This window comes from Lagenorhynchus albirostris, chromosome 15 (genome assembly GCF_949774975.1).
Source record: "Lagenorhynchus albirostris chromosome 15, mLagAlb1.1, whole genome shotgun sequence".
Taxonomy (NCBI): domain Eukaryota; kingdom Metazoa; phylum Chordata; class Mammalia; order Artiodactyla; family Delphinidae; genus Lagenorhynchus; species Lagenorhynchus albirostris.
The window spans coordinates 66,023,106-66,037,995 of record NC_083109.1 but is presented as its reverse complement, the minus strand read 5'-3'; the positions used below and the strand labels follow the sequence as shown (position 1 = coordinate 66,037,995).

At 38.8% G+C, this 14,890-nt stretch overlaps 1 protein-coding gene across 1 annotated transcript in view; it reads left to right on the top strand.

Annotated features, from left to right (window-relative positions):
• The window catches only part of DNAH3 (dynein axonemal heavy chain 3), a 194,695-nt gene that overhangs the window by 101,882 nt on the left and 77,923 nt on the right, over positions 1 to 14,890 (top strand). Inside the window, exons 35-40 of the mRNA XM_060124014.1 lie at positions 408 to 542; positions 3,395 to 3,506; positions 5,129 to 5,370; positions 8,384 to 8,484; positions 10,162 to 10,267; positions 12,503 to 12,632. Of these exons, the coding sequence (XP_059979997.1) occupies positions 408 to 542; positions 3,395 to 3,506; positions 5,129 to 5,370; positions 8,384 to 8,484; positions 10,162 to 10,267; positions 12,503 to 12,632 (826 nt within the window). The remainder of the gene's footprint in view (positions 1 to 407; positions 543 to 3,394; positions 3,507 to 5,128; positions 5,371 to 8,383; positions 8,485 to 10,161; positions 10,268 to 12,502; positions 12,633 to 14,890) is intronic.

The window sequence follows — 14,890 nt, the reverse complement described above, 5'->3', positions numbered from 1 at the left end:
TTTAATAAAAACAGTTTCACTGTTAGGATATTTGCTGTTGAGTGTGAGTAATTGTTTATATCAAATGTAATTAGTTTTCTTTTGGAATTATTTTAATGCCTATCTTCCTAACTAGGCTGTAAGCTCTTTAAGACAGAAATCTTGACTGTCTTGTTCATTGCTAGTATAATGACTGAAAGACAGCACAGACTTATTAAATATTTGCTGACTTTTAAAATTCTGGGGAAGGAAAATCATGTTTAACAGATATTGTTAGAATTTGTAATTGTAGATAAGTTTCGGTACAGGAAAAATGAGGTTTGGAATTTTCCAAGGATTCCTGCTACCTGTAGATCTCATTTTAGAAAAATGTTGAGGTTATGTATCTGATAATTCATCTTTTTCACATCTTGAATTTTTGTTAACAGGGAATTATATCAGATTTGTTTCCTGGAGTTGTTCTTCCAAAGCCAGACTACGAAGTTTTTATGGAAGTGCTGAATGAGAACATCAAAAAGATGAAACTCCAGCCAGTACCTTGGTTTATTGGAAAAATTATCCAGGTTGATTCCTTGTACCCATGTGGGAATGTACCTGTTTACTGTTTGCTGAGGTCAGGAATTAGAAAGAACTATGGTAGATTGGAACTGAACTGGCAGCAATTGGAGATGCCTGATTAGAGATGAAGACACTCAACAGTCTGTTGTGCCTTCAGTTTTCATTTCCAGGAGCTGACTTTTAAAATCCAATATTTTTCCTATGACCATCTTCCCTGGGGTTTCTTTTTCATCATTTGGGGATGAAACAGAACCTTTCAGGGCATTGGGCTTTGAATTAGTCAAAAACCACCTTTTTTGGTTCCCAGTGACAGATATCCAATTCAAACTGTCTTAGTCAACAAAAGGGAATTTACTCACTTACCTAACTTGGAAAGTACAGAAATATGTTGGTTTCAGGCATAGTGGGATACATGTTTTTAGATAATGTCATTAGGAATCTGCCTGTCCTCATTTCTGGATTCTGCCTCTCTCTGCATGAAAAATTCATTTTCAGTTGGGCCTCCAGTAGCCTCACACTTAGATTGTCCCATGTGCAAGCCCAGAAGGAAAAAGAGCATCGTTCTTGGAGTGTCCTCAGCAAAAGTCTCAGGATTAGCTTTGAATGGTGCTCATAAAGTCACGTGACCATCCCTGAACCAATTACAGAGATAAGAAGTAGACTATAACCGCCCCACCTCTGCCAGAAGTGGAGGTGGAGTCAGAGCCACCCAAGTCATGTGGACTGGACCATGAAGTGGTGGTTCCTCAGGGAAAATCAGGGTGCTGTTACCAATAGGTGAAAGAAATGTTTCTACCGTCTTGACCCTGGAGAACCTTAGTGAAACTCCACACTAATTTCAGGGATCCTTCCCTAGGATCACTTTCTATGTAAAACTGACTTAAAGTCGTAAGTCGAATAAAATAAGCCCCAAATGCACTTTTTCTACAGAATCACAGGACAGAACTACAAGGGATCTTAAATTCCATCTGCTCCTGGCTCCTTAAGAACACTGGCATCCAGAGAGGGAACAGATTTGGACTCACATAAACCTAGTTTCAAATCTCACCCCCATCAGTTTTTTGCTGTGAGATTTTAGGCAAGTTCGTTCACCATTCTGAGCCCTAGTTTCTTCAACTGTAAAATGGAGGGAGTAGAACCTTCCCCACAGAGTAATTTTGAGACAAGAAGTACATAAAGTGCTAGATATAGTGCCTGATTACCATATCAAAATCAACCTCACCATCTCCACAAACATCAGAAATATCATCATTTCCCAAAATCATATTGTTATTTAGAATTGAAGGTCAAAGTAGGACCCAGGTCTCCAGATTCTGAGATCAGAATAAAAATTTTTAGGAATAAAAATTTTTTCCCAACTATTCATCAAATGTGCTAGTCTTGACACAATTCATTTAACTCAATATTGAATCCCAATCTATTCGTTGGGATTTCATAGATGGACTTTTTAAAACTAGGCATGAGCTTTTATTTCCAATATTTTATAATAAAAAATTTAAACATGCAGAAGAATTGAAAGAATTTTACTGAGAATACCCATGTACCCACCACCTAGATTTTATAATTAACATTTTATAATACTTGCTTTATCATTTACCTATCCATCCATCCATCCATCCGTCAACTTATCTTACTTTTTTATGTATTCCAAAGTAATTTACAGACCTACAGATGAACTTTTATATAGTTTAGTACCAATTTTCCAAAGCAAAATATATGGAGCTAACTTCCCTTTTGTATATTGATACCTTGATAATCCATTTAAAGTCATGTGAGGGGGAAGGTGAGAGGCTATTGAATCATAAGTGCCTTTCTCTCTTTTTTTCTAATGCACAGTCAACTCCATTTATCTTTATTCAATCTGAAATGTCTTTGCAGTCTACTTGAATGTAAACCTTACTTGATGGTTGGGGATTTTGTTGTTTTGTCCTCTCTGTCTGTAGAACTTAGAACAGTATCTGGCGCATAATAGGTGTTTAACAAATATTTGCCGGCTCACTTTTGTCAGTACCTGTACCACCCCCATTGTCCTAATTTACACCCTCTGTATAACTCACTTCCAAGGTGAAAAATAATGCAAACAATCCTTAAAATAAAAAGCTTCACATATTCCCTTTTGCTGAGAGACTCACAGTTTAAAAGGAGAGAGAAAACATTTCACATTAATATAAATGACCAAAGCATTTGCATTTCAACTGTCATGGACTACTTGTCACAGACAAAACAATTAGAAAATTCAAAAAATGAGCTTCCACTTAGCTTTTGATTCTCAAGGGTAGGGGCTAAAATTACATGGAAGTTCATTTATGTTTTACAGCATCGCCCCTGGCTCAGAAAATACATTTTAATCTATTGAGAGTTCCAATCAAGTCAGAATAGCATTTAGGCCTTGAGAAAGGAAATTTCCAACAGAAATGCAGTTGGCTAAAATGACCATTGTTTCCTTTTCCTCTTTAAAAGCAAGTAGAAATGGTGCAATGAAAAGATTAGTGGCATTGAAGTCAGAGAGCCCCGTGGTCAAATCCTGGTTCCACCACTGATGAGCTTGGGCAAGTTAGTTAGCCTCTCTTGAGCTCAGTGTTCCCACCATTTAAAAGTAGTTAATGATACCTGAGTGGATTAAATGAAATAACTTAGGTAAGTCAGTGCTGCTTAGCACATAGATGGGTGCAGAGCAAATAGTATTTCCCATCCCTTAAATAATCTGAGATGCACACATATAGTTATTCATCCAAAAGATATTTAAACAATAGATGACAAATAAAGGACTGCAGTCCTTGTTCCTTGTAGACATCTGACTAATTGCAGTTCTGGGAGGTCTGCAATGATTAACTTCTTATATGATGTCTCCTCCCAGATCTACGAGATGATGCTGGTAAGACATGGCTATATGATCGTCGGAGACCCCATGGGTGGCAAGACCTGTGCTTATAAAGTGTTGGCTGCAGCTCTGGGTGATTTACACGAAGGTAAAACTCGTATCCCTGGCTTCCAGGGAGGACAGGAATCCCCACTCAGTTGACTGGTTCCATAGAGATGATGTGCCAGGCTGTTAACTTTACCATCCCTGATTTGTGACATTAGAGCCAGGAATAGAACATGGCACACAGCGGTCTGCAGGCAGAGAATAAAGAGGGGGAGAGCTTCTAACAGGGGATTTTATGTGCATCACTAAAGCTGGAGGAATTTTCTCAAATGCTGAACAGTGGCTTCTCCAAAGGTTTCCCAATGAGAGGGAAACTCCTGCCACTTGCCTAAACAAAACTGTTCTAAGAGGAGATCATTGCATGGTTTCTTTTCTTTTCCTTTTTTTCTTTCCATCCCTTCTTTCCCTCTGTTTCTTTCCCTCTCCTTTCCTTTTTTTCTCCCTCCCATTCTCCCGCCCTACCATCCACCCTGCCTCCCTCCTTCCCTCCCTCCTTTCCTTCTTTCCTTCCTTCAACTTAATGTAAAAGATAAGACCTCGGACTCTTGAATGAAACCCAGACCTTGGGCAAATGACTAAACCTCTCTTTGCCTCTGTTTTCCCAGCTGTAAAATGGGATTGTTGTGATAATTAAATGAGATTATGCAGGTAAATAACCTAGCTCAACAAATAAAAGCCATGTTTATTGCCAGAGAAACAGTTTTGAGGTTTTTTTCTTTTATAAAGCACAAGGCTGTGGTTTTGAAAAGCAGCGCCTTGCTGTGCCTGTGTTTACAGGATCCCTTCCAGTATGCTTCATTTTAATATTTTTTTCTAATAACATTGAGTTACTGCTGATTGAGTTACTGTGGAATTTTTGAGTTTTTTGTTTTGGGCACTAACTTGGCCTTAATAAATTGTTATTTAATAACTTGGGCATTTCAAACTTAAGTAATAATTTTGGCATTGAATATAATTTAGGAAACTAAATGAAGAGAAAGGAGGTTACCCCATTGTCTTTGCCTCAGAATTCTGCAGAAATGATTCTTTATTTAGTTCGTGGCTCAGGCACTCCAGTTTTCCCTTACTTTGAAGGATCATGTAAAAGTGTGGTTATTTTCTGTTATTAAATACATACAATGTGCCATCCATCAGCCTGTGTATTCTGGTTGGGTCCTGGTGCTCCATTTCTCAGGGGACACTTATTGGGCAGCTAAAAAGAGGTTTCAGGACTAAGCTAGCCCTTCAGATAGACAAAAGGAAAGTAACCATCATTTTCCAGAATCCTTTACCTGTCACCTGTTTCCTTATCTCAAGTCAAAACCAAGGTTCTAGGGTAGCCAGGTACATAAAGAGACCTGATTATATGGCATCTCTCTCCTTTACTGCCTGAGTTCTTTTAGGCCCAGGCAGACTTCTTTAGATCTGACTGGCACATTTGACTTGTTTGAAGTGAGCCTCAGAAAACGATATGGTGAGAAACTAATAGCTGTAATAACCTAACAACTTAAGGCTTTGCCTATCCAGTTATCCCAATTTTTATACAGACTGAGTACAAATTTTAAGGACTATCCTTGGATGGCATATTGATAAAAGTTGTTTGGTCTTTTAGATGGCATTATTTCTTGTCCTAATGTTCTGGTGTCACCAGAACTTTTGTAACTTGTGTTGGACCTTCTTGCCCAGCCAACCAGATGGAGGAATTTGCTGTGGAGTATAAGATCATTAACCCCAAGGCTATCACCTTGGGGCAGCTGTATGGGTGCTTTGACCAAGTGAGCCATGAGTGGACAGATGGTGTCCTTGCCAATGCTTTCCGGGAGCAAGCATCTACTTCGTCTGATGACCGCAAGTGGATTATATTTGATGGACCAGTGGATGCTGTTTGGATTGAAAATATGAACACTGTTCTGGATGACAATAAAAAGGTACCTGTCTGATATCACTTTTACATGGGTGTGCAATAAACTCTTTTACTGAAGTTAGTGATTGATCAAAACTATATAACAATGGAATATTACTCTGCCGTAAAAAAAAACGAAATTGAGTTATTTGTAGTGAGGTGGATGGACCTAGAGTCTGTCATACAGAGTGAAGTAAGTCTGAAAGAGAAAAACAAATACCGTATGCTAACACATATATATGGAATCTAAAAAAAAAAAAAATGGTCATGAAGAACCTAGGGGCAAGATGGGAATAAAGATGCAGACCTATTAGAGAATGGACTTGAGGACATGGGGAGGGGGAAGGGTAAACTGGGACAAAGTGAGAGAGTGGTAGTGTATATATGGACATATATACACTACCAAACGTAAAATAGATAGCTAGTGGGAAGCAGTCGCATAGCACAGGGAGATCAGCTCCGTGCTTTGTGACCACCTAGAAGGGTGGGATAGGGAGGGTGGGAAGGAGGGAGATGCAAGCGGGAAGAGATATGGGGATATATGTATATGTATAACTGATTCACTTTGTTATAAAGCAGAAACTAACACACCATTGTAAAGCAATAATACTCCAATAAAAACGTTTTAAAAAACTATATAATATATACATTTATTACACTAAGAATAAATGCCCCACAAGAAAGTAACAGTTATCAATTCATGAATTATGCTTTTGTTTGTACTTGTAGTGGGTAAGTTATGTGTGTTTAGAGACACTGTTGTATAGTGGTTAAAAGCCTTGGTGCTGGCATCAAATTGGCCTACTAGCTCTACAACTGAGCTGTTATATTGGGTAAGTCACATAACTTCTCTGCACCAGTTTCTTCATGTGTAAAGAGGTAGTAATAAATAAGGGTGTTGATAATTAAATAAGATAGTCCATACATAGTGCCTAATATATGAGATGTGTTTTGGTTATCCGTTGCTGTATTGCAAACTACCTTAGTACTTAGTGGCCTAACTTTGCTCATGACACTGTGGATTATAAATTTTGGAAGGGCTCAGGTGGGTTCAGCTAATCCTCATGACGTCAGCTGGGGCAGCTAGGGCTAGAGGAGACACATCCATGGTAGATTCTTCACTCAACGTCTGGGGGCTCATTCTTCCTCGTCTTGTCTATCTCTCCGTAACTCTCTCTGTGTCTCTGTGTCTCTGTCTCTCTGCCTTTCTCTCAAAGAAAATCTTATCCTCCAGGCCTCTCCACATGGCTTGGGCTTATCATCTGGTGGCCTTGGAGTAGTGGCACTTCTTACGTGACGGTTAATCTCCAAGAGGCAGGAAGTGAAAGTTTTCAGGAAATTAAGAGTTATGCTTGGAACTGGCACAGCATCACTTTCTCTGAATTCTATTAATCAAAGAAGTCACAGAGCCTGCTCAGATTCAAGGGGGTGGAGGAATAGACTCTACCTCTTGATGGAGGTGGGCGAGGTCACGCTGCAAAAGTGTACGTGGAATAGGAGATATTGTTGCAGCAGTCTTTGGAAAATACATTCTGCCACAGTAAATGTAGTGGCTAAAGAGCTTAGGCTCTGGAGCCAGACAGCCTGGGTTCAGATCCTGTCCTGAACCACTTAGCACTCATGTAACTTCAGGCAAGCTATTTAGTCTCTCTATGCCTCAATTACATCATCTGTAAAATGAGAATAACAGCATCTATGTCATAATGTTGTTAGGAAGGTTAGATAAATTAATATTTGAAAACTGATTATAATATTACCTGGCATGTAGCAAGTGCTATATTAAAATAAAATAAAATAAAATAATATTTATCACCATTTCAAGGAATAGGTCTTACACTGACTATACATCATTATCAAATCAAAATATATTTTCCTTCTGCATTTAAATTTTGCAAGACTAAGAGTGAGTCATGCTCAACAATGGAAGGCCTAATTATCCATATTATATACATACACTAATAATATCGTGTTCGTAATTTTGATTATATAACATATAAAAAAAGAATAAGTTTTATTACACGATATGGACTATGTTATATAAACTAATTGTACACATGTATTGGTTGGTCTTGAGATCAGAAGTATAAAGAGTCATAATCAGTGAATTTCCTGATGGCTCTTCACAGCTCTGAATGAAATCAAACTACTGTCACAGGTATGGGTCTGTTTCACTTTTCTTGATTTTCAGAGATGACACTGTTAATGGTATTAGTCCCATAACAGCCGTGACCTTCCTAGGGTTGCACGTAATGACCTGTTCCGGATGTGTTTGATGTGGGTCAGGTAATATATCAGAAACTTTGAAAACCACAATTTAGGATGAGAAGCAGGGAACAATGGCGTTTCCTCTTTTCCCCTGAGAGACCAAGGCCTCAGGCCATCTTATGACTTAAACATCTCACTTTAACCCATGTTGGCAAATGAGAAGCAGCACCACGGACTTGTAAAGCAGGGATATGCCTGCTAAACACTAGGACTTGTAATGGTCTTTCCTTCCATTCCAAAAAAGGATGTGGAGATATTCTTGTCATTCTAACCCTGGGCCAGTCCATGAGGGATTCCAAAAGGAGTCTTTGTGGGAAACTTGAGCAAATAAAACTGGATGGGGGTGTGCTATTAAATTCCTTCCACTGAGGAAGGAACCATGAAACTTGCTGTAGTCTGATAATTTCTGGTTTCTTCATCTAAGGCTGCAAGTCAGTGGTTCTCTGACCTCCCTATTTAATATTACAGCTCACCACACACAGCATTCTCCAGCCCCTCTTCGACATTATTCTTCTCCAAAGCACTTTCATCACTGTATATTCTATATATTTTGCTTATCATCTGTCTCCTCCGAGCAGAATGCAAACCTCAAGAGGACAGGAATTTTTGTCTGTTTCATTCTGCACAACTAGCATAGTGCCTGGCACAGAATAGGTGCTCAAGAAGTATTTGTTGAATGAATTCAAACCATCTCTGTCCCCACTGATGCCTTTCACTTGCAGATGGAATTTAATTCGTTTGCTGCCCTCCACCCCTCTGCTTTGTACTTTCAGCTTTGTTTAATGAGTGGAGAGATTATCCAGATGAGCTCCAAGATGAGTCTGATCTTCGAGCCAGCTGACCTGGAGCAGGCCTCCCCCGCCACTGTGAGCAGGTCAGTCAGCTTGCAGGGACCCCCTGAGGGAATGTGAGGCCTCACTAACCCTACGCAGGAGGGAAAGCTCTAAAAATCCATAAATGTGATTAAACTCCAGCAGATCACCTGCACTACTTGTTGTCAGATTTGTCGTAAAGTTAGTCCTCAATCCACAGTGCTGGTAGGAATCTAAAGTCAGGCAATCACTTTGGAAAAGAGATTGATATCATCTCCTAAAGTTGATCTTTCTTATGCCTCATGACCCAGCAATTCTGCTTGTAAGTATTGATATATACCCAAAGGAAACTTTTGCCCATGTACAATAGGAGACATGTACCAGAATTTTCAGAGTAGCATAATTTACAATAACAAACACTTAGAAACGACCCAAATGCCCATTAACAGGAGCGAATTAAAAAGTATAATAAGATCACAAATCGTAGTATTTGTATGTCATTCAAAATAAATGAACTGTACTGACAAGCAACTATATAAGATAAATCTTAGTAAAATTAAAGATAAAATCTTAACAATATTATGTATAAAAGTAAGCCTGTAATATTACATACAGCATAGTGTCCCCTTTTAAATTATTAAAAACAAGTAATATATATATATATATATATATATATATGCTATAAAACTCTATAAGAAGGAAAGAAATCAAAGCACAGGTGAGCATGAGATTCAAGATGCTGTATAACCTCAGGTGGGGAAAGCCACGGGCATAGGATAAGGGAGACTATATGGTTAGATGAAGGTTATTGTCAAGACCCTAGCTTCTGCCTGGGTATTGGGTTCATGGGCACTTAGTACATTATTGAAAACAATTAACTGAGAAAGGCCATGCATGGGCTAATGATGAGTGTGCCAAGGATAAGAATTAATCCAATAGTGTAACTTCAGTCCATAAAAAATAAAATAAAATAAAATCAGCCCACATTCCCAAAGGCAATGTAAGGGAAGAGAAAGAGCCTATGGCAAGTTAGACCAACTTGGGCTCCCACCCTGGCCACACCACTTGCTAGCTGTGTGACCTCTTCCGAGTCACGTAGCCTCTCTGAGCTACAGTCTCCTCATGTCTAAAATGTATACCATAAAGCGGAATATTTAGAGATGAAGGCCATTAAGACTTAGCATAATGGCTGACACGCAGTAGGTGTTCAATAAATGGTAGCCAGTGTTAGTAACAAAGGAGGGAGTGCCTAGATACAACAGAATGGGGAAAAAAAGTGCTAAATAAAATGTTACATGTCAGTGCATGGTAATGTACTAACATTATGGTAATGATAATAGTAGCTTTCATTGATTAAGAGGTTTCTGTGTGCTAGGCCTTTCATTTAACCGTTACAACAACCTTATGAACTACATATTTTTTATATTCCTCAATTTACAGACAAGGACACAGAAGTTCAGAGATGGTAAAGAAATTTGCCCAAGGTCACTCAATTAGTAAGGTCTGGGGCTGGGATTTGAATCCAGGTCTCTGATTCTCAAGACCCAACTCTTAGCACTGGTTTCCACCCTTTCCTGGCAAAATCTGTGCATCTTTCCTTTGGCTTGGAGCTGGTGAGGGTCTATGCCCCGACCCAAGCTCCAGCCTCTTACCTCACCATGACCTCCTACATTTACTTCACCTCTACGTGCTTGGGAGCCAGATGTGGACCAGGCTGGTCCTCTGTTTGTGCTTGCCAGGTGTGGGATGATCTACATGGAGCCCCATCAGCTAGGTTGGAAGCCCCTGAAGGATTCATACATGGACACCCTGCCTTCCAGTCTCACCGAGGAACACAAGGAATTGGTGAGATCCTCTGGTCCCTTTCCTTCCTGTCCCTCCCTGTCTCCCTACTCCTCATCTCAAAGGTCTTCTAGGATCATTTTCACATTCATAATTACAGAAGGCAAGAAGGAGCAGGAAATTCCCTGACTGTCCCTAATTATCTTGCTTCCTGGCTACCTGCCATTTTTCTGACTTTCACTCCATGTGGTGGGGATGGGGTGATGCAGTCAATTTCTCCTTTCTCTTCCACCTTCTCCATTACTTCTTGGCTCCCCAGTGGAGAATTCTGGTGCTTGAGAAACGTTCTATTTGATGACTGGAATGTCACCCCTTTCCCCATTGCCTACTAGGAGAAATGCCTCTGGAAGTTGCTCTAAAGATGGACCAGGTTAGGAAGACCTGTGTTCCTCTCTTCACTGCCACTTCCCGTCCCTGTAACCTAGACTCCATACCTTCTATATTTAGGGAGCCAGAACCAGTTAGAAATTCTCTTAGTGCAGCTACTAAGAGTGTCCATTTTCTTCTTCCCTTCCTAAAAGAGATGTGAATGTTCAGGTTACATTAGCACACACTCAGACAAGGGAAGTAGGAAGGGAGAACCAGTTATTATGGTGTTTCTGATTCCTTAGGAAAGTTTCCCACTGAAGAAGCCAAGAAGGATCTGAGGTGGATTCTCTTCCCACTGTGGAAACAGTCTGGGGAACTGTGTAGGACAGCCCCTCTCTTGTCACATTTACATACATGCACAATATATATGTAGCATGTTTATTTACATAGACACATATCCACATGCACAGTGAGAAACCAATCTACACATGCACAGGAAGCCTTCAGAAACTTCCCAGTATCCTTAGTACAGTCTAACTTCTTATCGGGCCTCTGAGACTGTGATCCCACCCAGCCTGCCTCTCCAACCTCACCTACCCTCTTCTCAGCCTCAGCTCATTATCTTCCAGCCCTTGGGTGTTGTTTCCATTCCTAGAAAACCCCAGGTTTTACTACCTCAAAGCTTTTGCATTTTTTGTTCCTCTTTCTGGAAATCTTGCCCCATTTATTCTCATAAGGGATGATTCACTTTTGTCATCCAGGTGTCAGCATAAAGGCCTCCTTCTCTAAGAAGTCTTCCCTGACCACCCTATTAAAAACTTCCTGTTATTTCCCATTGTAATACCTTTATTTGTTTCCTGCTAGTACATTCATGATTTGTAAATACTTTCATTTCCTTGCTTGTTTATTTATTTTTTGTTTGTCTTCCCTTCCCCTCAGACCACGAGGACAGGGACCTTGTCTATCTTGTTCATCATTTATCCTTAGCACCTACCACACTGCATTTAGTAGATGCACAATAAATTTTACTGACTGAAAACCACATATCTATGTACTCATATATAGTCATATATACATATAAAGACATCTAAACATTCATATATGCACACATATCTGTGTATAATCAGTATCTGTATATTTATTTAGTGATGACCTACCTACTTACAAAAAAATAACTTAAGGTAATTTACAGCGAAAGTCACAAAGTATAACAAAAGTGAAAAAAACACTAAGAGAAGAAAGTGAGGCAAGTAATTTTTTAATATATTTTTTATTAGAGTATAGTTGCTCTACACTGCTGTAGAGCAAAGTGAGTCATCCATACATATACATATATGCCATCTTTTTTGGATTTCCTTCCCATTTATGTCACCACAGAGTGCTGAGTAGAGCTCCCTGTGCTATGTAGTAGGTTCTCATTAGTTGTTTTAAATTGGGTGGGGAGCAGAGCCAAGAGACAACAATTAACATACCCACCAATAAGTATGTACATACATACATATGGGGAATCACTGAAAATGAGCCTGAAATTCCCTGTGGCCACTTTCTACAGGAGACCTGCCTTATAAATGCCAGTCAGTCATTTGCAAATCAGTTGTTTAGAATTCCTAACATTTTTTTTTTATAGAAACAAAGGCAGATACTGTGGCTGGGACCTAAAACTATTTCATGCATCCTGTAGCTGACCCATAGTGGCTCCAAGCTTCAGCTTAGTGGAATGGGAGGCGTGGGGAATGGCCAGTGGGCTGCACAGTCCATTAAATAGGAAGCTGGGCGCATCTGTCTTGGTGCCTGTGGACTTTCCTCAGTACACCTAGACTCAAAAGTAATCAGCAGTCTTACCAACATTTCCAGCCTCCTCGAGGTGTACCAAGCTCTTGGTCTTAAACACACTTTTTAATAATGTCAAATCTCACTTTCTACTCTTAGGTCAATGACATGTTCATGTGGCTTATCCAGCCCTGTCTGGAATTTATTCAGCTTCAGTGTAAATTTGTGGTCCAAACATCTCCCATCCACCTTGCCTTCTCAATGATGAGACTGTACTCCTCTCTGCTAGGTAAGTACTACCCTACAGTTCTTAAGCCAAATGAGCGTATGGTGTGCCTTGGCCATTTCTTCTGCTCCCACCCCTATTATTCCTCCATGAGTTACAATGAGACCAGCATTTTGGTCTAGAACCAGCAAGTCTTTTGAGTGTAGATAGTAGAGTTTGGTGGAAAGAGTCCATATAGTTTGGCTTGATCTTACATTGACTTCCTGGGTATTCTTGTGCAAATTAGCCCATTCTTCCTCAGTATTAGATTCCTCATCCACACAATGGGAATAATAATTCCTGTTCCTCTTTACCTAACAGGGAGGGATATCCTGGAGGAAAATGAATTTAGATGACATATGTAAATGTATATCAGGAAAAAAAAGATTCTGAAAAGAATAAGATAGGAAGTTTTTCCATTTTAAGAAAACTTATATTACAAAAATCTGAATTCATAAAACACATAGATACACTATGAAAAAAACTGATCACATTAGTCTCCAGAACTAGGGAACTTCTCCAGGACATGGAGAACCATTGGTTTAAATGTCCTGGAGAAGTTCTCTATAACCATTTCACATAAATCAAATTTTACAGGATTCTATTGGAAATGACAAAAGATGTGTTAATTTGGAGAACTTTTATTGGATGCCATTTCTTTCTCAAGATAATACATAATTCAAACTGAAGGTGAATCTTCTTACAGCTTCTGCTACATGAACATATTTTCTCAGCCCATTTCTTCCAAAGGCATTATAGATGTAGATTAAGAAAAAAAGTAACATGGGAAACTTGAGTGGAGACTTTCTCTAGCTAAATATTATTTGATTTTCTAAAATTAAAATTACAGGCAATATTTTTAGAAGCACACTAATTCATACAATATCACATATTTGTATTTTTATTTGTAAATTTTACATACTTTCCCAAGCTCCTTTTACTATCCTTGTGTAGTATCTCCTCCAGGAAAGAAAGCACCAGCATGAGAAGTGAACTTATTGTCCACAGTCCTGAGTAACCTCATCTCTTGCCTTCCTGAATCTATAGCTATGAATCCTCTCAGGAGTGCTCAAATACACACAACTACTAAAAATGGGGAACTGGGTTTGAATGCACACATATTTGATTTTGGGGCTATAACTTTTTACTCTGTCAGTGTTAAAATGCAAGAACATGGTAGCTGTGATTAACAAGGACTTGAGATAAGGAACACCGAATACATTTTTAGCCTTTTATTTTGAAATAATTTTAGACTTAAAGAAAAATTGCTAAAAGAATGTAGAGCCACATGTACCCTTTACTGAGATTTCTTTAATGTTAACATCTTATATAATGAAGGTACAATTATCATAATAAGGAAGTTAACATTGATACTATACTGTTAACTACACTTTATTTGAATTTCACATTTTTCCACAAATGTTCTTCTTCTGATCCAGGATCCAATTCAAGATGCCACATTGTACTTAATTGTTGTTATCTCTTTGGTCGCCTACAAGCTATGACAGTTCTTCAGTCTTTCCTTACATTTCATAACTTTTTCACAGATGAAGACTGGCCAGTTATGTTATAGGATGCTTCTCAATTTAAGTTTGCCTCATATGTTCGCATAATTAGATTGAGGTTGTGCTTATTAAAAAATTTAGGTATATTTGATTTACAATATTATATGTTTCAGGTGTAAAACGCAGTGATTCACAATTTTTAAAGATTATATTCCATTAAAGTTATTATAAAATACTGGCTATATTCCCTGTGTCGTACAATATATCCTTGTAACTTATTTGTTACATACATAGTAGTTGGTACTTCTTAATCACCAAACATTGGCTTGCCCTTTCCCTGTCCCTCTTCCCGCTGGTAACTACTAGTTTGTTTTCTATATCTGTAAGTCCATTTCTTTTTTGTTATATCCACTAGTGTGTTGTACTTTTTAGATTCCACGTATAAGTGACAACATGCAATATTTGTCTTTTTCTGTCCGACTTATTTTACTAAGCATAATAACCTCCAAGCCCATCCATGTTCTTGCAAATGGCAAAATTTCATTCATTTTTATGGCTGAGTAGTCCATCTTCTTTAATGATTCATCTGTGGATGGACACTTAAGTTGCTTCCATATCTTGGCTATTGTAAATAATGCTGCTATGAACATTGGGTGCATGTATCTTTTTGAATTAGTGTTTTTGTTTTTTCAGATATGTGCCCAGGAGTGGGATTGCTGGATCATATGACAACTCTATTTTTAGTTTTCTGAGGAACCTCCATACTGTTTTCCACAG